The 8,929-nt window shown below is 37.2% G+C and overlaps 1 protein-coding gene across 1 annotated transcript; it reads right to left on the bottom strand.

The window, feature by feature from the left end:
* Positions 1-3,745: 3,745 nt before the first annotated feature.
* Positions 3,746-8,840, bottom strand: LOC101242943 (F-box/WD repeat-containing protein 11-like). The gene is made up of 11 exons (XM_018811689.2): positions 8,740-8,840; positions 8,265-8,510; positions 7,538-7,706; positions 6,825-6,879; positions 6,639-6,768; positions 5,868-6,036; positions 5,528-5,668; positions 5,329-5,410; positions 4,888-5,042; positions 4,295-4,382; positions 3,746-4,102 (listed from the first exon to the last, which is right to left on the bottom strand). The coding sequence occupies exons 2-11, from the start codon at positions 8,284-8,286 to the stop codon at positions 4,004-4,006; spliced, it is 1,110 nt and encodes a 369-aa protein (XP_018667234.1). The 5' UTR covers positions 8,287-8,510; positions 8,740-8,840; the 3' UTR covers positions 3,746-4,003.
* Between the last annotated feature and the right edge of the window lie 89 nt (positions 8,841-8,929).

Genomic DNA, 8,929 nt, shown 5'->3' with positions numbered 1-8,929 from the left:
CTTTTACTACATACTTTAACCTTCTGTCGTCACCAATTCATTTGCAAGCTTAAAAATGTTACATTAAATAAACTGCATTCGCAATGTCTAATTCACATCTCATGTCGTACACCGTAGCTTATCGTCTTAGCTGCTTTCTCATAAGACTGCTTACATGTGCTTTTAATTGTGTTCATTCCCTAATCAATAGCATCGGCGTTAGGCGACTGTGCGCCATCGTTTACCTTATGACTCAGATTACATACACCGACGTCGTACGCTGGAATTTGTTTGCTTGATTGTGTGTAAATGCGTTTAGTGCTTCGAGTGACCACTCTGGAATAGAGAGCGTGAGGCACGTTAAACCAGTGTCACTGCCAATCAGCGACAACACTTCAGTAATCAAGTACACGCTTAAAGTTTATATACAATCGAACCAGCATTGAAGTGAGTGTAAAAATAGATTAATTTATATAACTTCATTTAGGAATAGCTCTTGTGCTATAAACGAGCCGGATGTATGGAGCTTAATCACTGGCACAACACCAAGAAAACCTCATTCTTTTTTTAAATTACATCATTTACCGAAGCACATTTTGTGGCGTGTTGTCACCATTTCTTGAAACACATTTTGTGGCGCGTTTTGCTCAGGCCCGTTTATAACTGGTAACACTGGAACAAGAAAACGGAAACAGCACTGTCAGGTACCCTGTGTTAAAACCACGGCGAGATTTGGTAGGTAGCTACAGACAATGCGCAAACTTAATGTCTCCGACAAGTGTTTAATTAAAGCGGCGTCGGCGCCAAACTATCACTCGGACCGACACCCTGTCACCCTAATCTAATTAAATGCATGCATCGGTGGAAAATTAAGAATTTAATCTATACGACAACCCAGGACTCGGATTTACGATGTCTCGTAATAGCAAACAAATGGGCACAAAGCAGATACTTGTCAATAAAGATGGAGACTTTATTTTGTAAAGCATTTTGCTGACTACGAGAAAAGCATTCATTAATTGAATTTTAAATTTTAAGATTTCAAAGTTTAGTTTTTTAATGTGCTAACGTTGATATATAGTACTTTAGAGCAAGATAGGACACTTTTAGCATATATAAAATACAAATATTCTGATCTTATTTTAATCAATCAAGAATGGACAGTGGGACTCGTGAGGATACGTTTTTTATATTTATTTGAATTTTCATTGGTAACTATCCAAATGGGACGAAACTATGGGATGAAAAGGTGTCCCATTTCTCCAACCGTACTGTATAGTAGCTTGGGTGTTTTTATTCACTTCTATCGCCACATTTAGTAGTAAACAACGAATGTTTTCAGGAGTGTACAACCGTACCCTTAAGACTCTAAACACGCATTCTTGGTTCTAAAAAAGACGATTAGGAAATATGGTATATAAAGTGCTATAAACGGTGTCTAGTTTCCCCACGGTATTATAAATACAGGCCGCATTTTTTCGTAGTAGGCTAAATGAACCATTTTACTGGACCGGGAAAAACGAAATTGCATAGTGAGTAAATAAGTTTAGCGGAATGCACTTGTTTGCTGAAGTAATACACCGGAGATTAGACAGTGTTAATGCCCTTCCGGTATGACATGTTAGCGAAGTCAATTACAAACAAACGCGGTGTTTTTTCCATAATTCTCTGCATTGGCATTTGATGACGCAATTTCCCAATAAAAACTCGTGGGATATTTTTTACTTTAAAAACGTTATAAATGGCGTTTTAATATTTTTGTTACGAATTTATTATTCAGGCTTTTAAAGCCGATGTTGCGATAAAAGCTATTTTATATGTGTACACTGCGGCCGCACAGGTGTTGTCCAATGTCGTCTGTTTTCCGTGAGATTTTTCACTAAAATATTCTCGTTTAAGCCACCAGAATTCGCCAGACGTTTTTCAATATTTTTATAATGGCCTGGTTATGCTGAGAAAATGTGATCGACAGGCTAGACAAATACGAGTTGTAAAATAACGTATACACATTTAAACCAGCCGCTTTCCGGCGAGCCTTCGCACGCAATCGAGGTTGAACACAATTATGAAATCACGGAAAGTTCTTACCGGTGGTCCAACTTTTGTCGAGTGCGAGCTCCCCGCGCTGATATAGAGACTCGTAGGCGGAACTGGAAAGTTAAGACCAACAACTTTATTAGGCAATCCAAGATCCATATCATTGTAAACGCACATTGTTTATAATGCCAAAAGTATTATCATGTTGTATTATGGATAATGGGAATGAAATTGACATTGGTAAAAGACACATACTTGCCAACAGGTCGTGGAACGTGGCTTCGTATACAGCGGAGGATCCACTTTTAATCCGCTGGGATCAGAAGCTCCCGTCTTGGATTCTTAACCCCCCAGCGAAAGTTTGCGACCCTCGGCGTGAGGTGGAATAGGTTTATTTTTCTCCCCCAATCGCCGGCGAGACAAAGCATCCCGAGATTGCCGGAAAGCCGTAAACATGAGCGGCGGATTGCTCGCACGCAACGCGGCCGCGAATTCCTCACGAATCCAGGATTCCAATGGTTTGCCGGATTACCTTTTTCTCAATTAAGCAGAAATATGTCCCTTTGTAAAGTTGTAATATATAGTACTGTGGGGAACGATAAGATACTGCTAGATACCTAAATCCCATATGTCCTAACCGTGCTTTTAACAATTAAAAGTTGTTTTTTAGTCGCGGGGTTACGGTTGTATAATTTTGTGAATATGTTTTGTTTACCAACAAATGGGACGTGAAGAGAGAATGAAAACATGTCACATCTTATTCGGCCGTACTATATAGTAGGATGGGAGAAGGTGAGACACCTTTAACTCATATAGTAGGGTGGGGGAAGATGGGACACCTTTAGCGCATAATATCCAAATATGCTGATCGTGTTTTAAACAATTAACAACGGTCTATGAAAGTCGCGAGGATACGGTTTTATAATTCTTTGAATGTTCTTTGTTTTCTACCAAATGAAACGAAAAAATTTATAGAAAAAGTGTCCCATCTTCCCCCGCTCTACTATAATATCCAAATATCTTGATCGTGTTAACAACGATCTTTGAAAGCAGTAAGGATGCGGTTTTTAGTTCTTTTTTTACCACCAAGTGGGACGAGATAATACAATAAAAAGGTGTCCAATCTTCTCCTACCCTTACTGTATGTGTATAAAAAATAGATCGCTGTTATTACCAGCTCCAATAGTCTTAATAAGACCTTAACAGACACAGATGGTATATAGATCATTTTGCGAAAACAAAACATCGAAATATTACTTTCGCAGTCTATTATTTGGCCATGAAAAAACGATGGCTTCTAAAACCGTCTGGTAGAATGAAATAAAAGATATTCTATTTTATGTTTGTAAGCACTTACCTTCCGTATTACCGTGTAATATGCATTTATTAATTTTATATTGTCGGTCATTACTTGGCGCGCATTTTTCAGGCCAAATATCAAAGGCACCTAGCCACGGGACCACCGCACCGAATTGAACCCGAAAATTCAAACGCTGAATTGAGTCCTACGTTTTACGACGTGTGATATGCCTCGTGGAACCGAAATATAAAATTGGCCTGACATTCGCTAATATGGAAAACGTGGGCTGTATTTTAGAACAGCATCCGACAAGCACTTATACAGGCAATCAACCCGCAAAGGAATTTAACGAGTAATGCAATTGATTTAGATTCTTAGAACGTACATTCGCTCCTGTTGTATAATACTGCAGGGCAAGATGAGAAATCGTAATCACCGAAATCCTTTATCGCGTTTTGACCAATTATCAACGATTTTTGACCAATTAACCACGATAAGTCGCGGGACTACTGTTCTGTTTTCTTTGCTTACCACCAAATGGAAAAAGACATAAGAGCGAAAACAAGTGTCATCGTATTCTAACCTAATATATAATACTGAGGCAAAATATCAAAAAGCCATTTAGGTAAATTGAAATCAAATAAAATCACAGTGTTATAACCAAACAAGGATTTGGTCAAATCTCATTCAACGCCGCCGCTGTTCCACCAGCTCGTCTTCACTCCCCCACCACCACAAGCGGACACTGCTATCCTTGCTGCAAGTCACCAAATACCTCGCTGTGCACTGAGCCAATAACAAATTGAGTGTCATTGCTTCGTAAGGCAGCAAAATATAAATTACGCATTTTTGAAACGACCTGTTTTCTCGTTACATCTGGTACACAGTTTAACGAACACTTTTAAACGAAACCAGCTGTTTAGAACGCTATAAACATGTTTTGAACCGAGATAATGGAATTTTGGATCAAAAACTTACCCGAACTCCCGTAACCTCATTCACATGGCCTTGTAGAACGCGCACACACCTCAAAGTAACTAACTCCCACTCTTTAATCAACATGTCGCTGAAAAGGTAAAATATTTTTTTCCAACTCATTATTTCCTTATGGGTTGTCTAAATTGTCAGCCATTCATTAATACATAAAAGTTACATAACTCGCAAGCGAACATGAGGTGTATGAAACAGACACCCGTGTTACATTACAGGACTGTCGTTGCCCGCCACGTGAGGGTAAGACTACATTCATTCATATATATTGTAGGTTGGGGAAGATGAGACACCTTTTCATTCTATTTTTATTTTCGTTTTTTAGTAAACAAAAACCTTTCAAAGAATTATAAAACTGTATCCTTGCTACTCTCATAGAGCGCTGATATTAGTTTAAAACACGGGATCGGGATATTTAGATATGTGCTAAAGGTGTGCCAACTTACCCCACAGTACCGTATATAAACTGCCCGAAAAAATAATGACTAAAAGCAAACAGTTTGGTACTTTCTATTGGTTAAAAACTATAGATCAAAAACACATTAAACATCATAAACATCTTACACAATTAACAATTCTACCTCGATGCTGTAAAAAATCGTCCACCAGAAATTGCAAGGTCGTTTATTTGCTTCTCATGCGCCTGGATGCTTTCCACAGGCTCACTACCGCCCTCTGCCGACCAGAGCATAATCATTCCGTCTCGGTCAGCGCTCACTATTAGTTTGTGCTGCCGCTATAATATAACTAAGGTTTGGAAAACATTTTGTGTTGCCGCTATAATATAACTAAGGTTTGGAAACATTAAACTATTAAATTTTATATATACAGTTGCTGGCAGGCAAATGGCAGGCTTAAAAAACCTTCAAGAATTTTTTGGGCAAACTATTTTAAAATTGCAAAGAAATGTTTTTGCTCATAAAAAAAGTTATTTCTATAATATATTAGCGGATAATCTGTTTAAGATTAAAACGTTTATTATGGTATGTTTATTAAAAAATATTTACGAAATAACTTTTTACCACAACTGCAGTAACTGGAGACATATGGCCACTGAGGGTCTTCAGCAATTCACCATCGTCAGGGTTACTCATATGTATTAACCTGCAAGAAAAAAGTAATTTCGAAAATAAAAATTATCAAAAATAAAAATTTCGAAAATATAAAAAACAAAAAGTTTAATTCTCAAAAAGGCTTAATTTCAACACAGCATTCACGTACCTATCCGTGCCACCCGTGATGATCACTTTATCGTGGTAAGACATGCACTGTACAGCCCCGTTATGGTGACGAAGCACGCGCAAGCACTCGTAGTTACGGATATCCCATACACGTATAGTGGTATCGTGGGAACAGGATATTCTGAAAAGATATGAATAAATGAATGTCCTAAAGAGAACACATACGCCGACAATAATAACATCGTTAAGCCTCGAACCAGTACCCTCTGGGCAACATGCTGGCGTGCTATTCACTGAGTCACGGTGCAAGACAAAAACCGATCAGCTAAAGGGATTTTAATAAAAAATGCTTTTTTTGTTAAAAATTTAATGCAACCTACATGTATGTATTATCAACGGCAACGGCAGTAACTGTCCCTGTGTGTCCGACCAAAGCCTTTCGAAGCTCACAAGTTACGCAATCCCATATTGTAACGTTCATATCCCACGAGCCAATGTATAGAGTCCGACATTTTTCATCCTCGCCCATTGCCATTGACATCACACTACCTGTATGTGGACATGTATTAATATGTTATTGGTAGCAATAGAACGATAATTAGCGAAAACAAATTCTTGACATAAACTGCTAAACCTGTAGCCGTCATGGTATAATCATTATAATGGATAGCGCGCCTGACTTTATCCTGAATGAATACAAACTACCTTATCCTCGCGTGCCGGATATTGACAGTGGTTAAAGACGGGTGTTCTATTTCATACACCTCGTGCCAGCTTACGAGTTACCAAGTATGTGAATTAAAGGTGATTATGTTTTTTTTTGTTTTTCCTTTTTTTATGTGTGGCTGATAATTTGGACAACCCATTAGTGACCACTGGGTTGAAGCAACTGCCATTAAGTGTCTTGCCCAAGGACATATACGGCCACAATGGTAGCAACTACAAGTCTTGGGGAAAGATAGGACGCCTTTAGCACATAGTACCCAAGTATCTTGATCATGTTTTAAACAGTTAAAAACGGTCTATCGGAGTCGTGATGATACGGTTTTATAATTCTTTAAATGTTTTTTGTTAACAAATGAAAGGAGAAAATAGAATGAAAAAGTGCCGCATCTTCCTCCACCCTAATATATACAAATGATAAAACCGACCTTTTAAAGGCTTATTAATCTTTCCAAAGCTCTCGCCCGTGAGTGCCCACATCCGGATTTTCTGATCCATTCCTCCACTAAATATCCTCTTCCCATGACACATGATCGTCATAACAGGAGCATTGTGACCCTGGTTCATATGAAAACATGATATACCAATGAAAATATTAATAGATTTGGTCTTACCTCCAACGATTGCACTTTTTCCACAGGTTTCACAATGTTATTGACCAACCAAAATCTACAAAGAATATATAAAAAACGCCATTCAGATTGTGTTGTTTTTGTTGCTATCATTGTGGGAGTATGTGTCTTGTGCAAGACACATAACAGCAATTGCCTTAACCTAGTCGTAACTGGTCACTAATGGTTGTCCAAATTGTAAGCCATAAAGCCAAAAAAAAACTGTTCACCCACAAGTTAGATAGGGATAACTGGTCAAGCTGGCACGAGGTGTAAGAAACTGAACACCCGTGTTTAACGACTGTCGTTTTTTAACGACTGTCGTTAAGTAAGTTACATTCATTCAAGCCATACAAAAAAAATCTAAAAAATAATACACCCACAAAGTTAAAACTTAGTAACTCGTAAGCGGGCATGATGTGTATGAAACAAAAAACTTGTTAATAAGTTACCTTCATTCATTATTTCCAAATTTATTGATAGGTTTAGTATTGTCAGAAGTTAAATAAAAGCGTTAAGCTATACAAAGTTTTATATATATCTGAAAGAGATTATCTGCCAAATTTTACAGACTCAACAATTTTTTGTAAGCATAACTTATTTTGGCAATTTTTACTTATTTTTATTAAAAATACCTAAAGATCTGTTAAGATTGCCATATGCCTGACAGCAACTGCAAATATATAAATTTTAATATTTTATTTTTTTCATCTTACTTTCCTGTACCAGTGGTGGGTCCTTTTATTCTATGATCAACAGCAAAAAGCTCTCCACGCCGCGCAAAATCCTCAATTTCATTTTCAGTGACAAGTTGGTTTAATATTGGAACCCCGTAACAACGATCGCTTCGTTTTGAGATTGATTCCATGTCTCCTTCTTTTAAATCTAATAAAATTATTTTATATAAAGTTATTAGCAATTAACTGTAATATTTTGTTGGAATATTTTAACTGCATTGGTAATATATTTCAGTTATTAAATGAATATGACAGTCCAAACTTTGATGTATTGTTTGGCATTGTGGTAAGAGCACTTGTATCTACACTAAAAGACACAAAGTTGAAAGTATGATACTGTCCCCACTGTGAGAGTGTGTTTTAAAGAGTAATAAATAACTTCTTCAATTTATAACTGTTTAAATTGTCATCAAAAAAGCCTAAAACACTCACCTACAGTCCTACAAAGTGACAAACTTAATACCTTTATTTGTATCTTTGATTACAGTAGCGAGGATTTGGAAATATTTTAAACGAAAATACAGAAAATAGCAATGGTGGCTAGTTTGGTAAACCATAACCAGGTCCAAGGGCTATGAAACAAAATAACCAGGTTATAATGTATAAAGCTGCCGATTAGCAAAGGATAAATAAGTAATGTTTCCTCAGGGTGCTACAGCTACACTATAAGTATAAGACCACACACAGATAAGATAATAAAAAACACCTTCTGTTATATTTTTCCACATGGAAAGGAATCCACCAGCACTTTGAGTTTTATCTGGAGAAGTTGTTTCTTGTGACTTTAAAGGGGAGGCCACGAGTTCTTCTGTCACAGTGACATCTACTGGTGCTTCCGTCTTGGTGACACCTACCGGTACTTCTGCCACGGTGACATCTACTGGTACTTCTGCCACGGTAACAACCTCTTCTTCTTGTTTAAATGTGGTTGCTGATGTTGATTGAACTGAACCTAAAAATACAGGTAATTGTGTGGGATGTTTTTTTAAAACAGATACAATGGTTAAAAAATTGATTATCTAGGATAGCAAAAGTGCCTTTTCAAGGTATGATAAAAATACCAAAATTGTGCTTTGGGTACAAATAATCAAGGTAAGACTATTAAGTTAGGGTTGCGACTATTGTTGCCCCACCAATAAATAAGTTCCATTCATTTAATCATTACTTTTGAGAAAACTAACCTATAGCTACTTGTCTAATTTGACTGGTTGTTGCTCCAACTTGACGCTGAACTGAAAAATGTGTTGTTTGTTAGTTTGTTAAGTTTAGCATATAACAGTACAGTAAAACAGTGTATATAGGCTATAAGCAGGAACGCACATTGGAGGGGTCGTCCTAAATCTAGGTAACAATGGTGTTTCAGATAAAAAA

The sequence above is a fragment of the Ciona intestinalis genome, chromosome 4 (genome assembly GCF_000224145.3).
Source record: "Ciona intestinalis chromosome 4, KH, whole genome shotgun sequence".
NCBI classification, from domain to species: Eukaryota; Metazoa; Chordata; class Ascidiacea; order Phlebobranchia; family Cionidae; genus Ciona; species Ciona intestinalis.
Note: the sequence above shows the minus strand (reverse complement) of the source record. Positions and strands in the feature narration are given on the sequence as shown.

Coding starts and splice junctions, on each gene's coding strand:
- LOC101242943 (XM_018811689.2), bottom strand. CDS start 8,286: ATGTGGAAAAATATAACAGAAG. Junction 7,707..8,264: donor GTGGAAAAATATAACAGAAG/GTGTTTTTTATT, acceptor TAATTTTATTAG/ATTTAAAAGAAGGAGACATG. Junction 6,769..6,824: donor AAAAAGTGCAATCGTTGGAG/GTAAGACCAAAT, acceptor CATATGAACCAG/GGTCACAATGCTCCTGTTAT.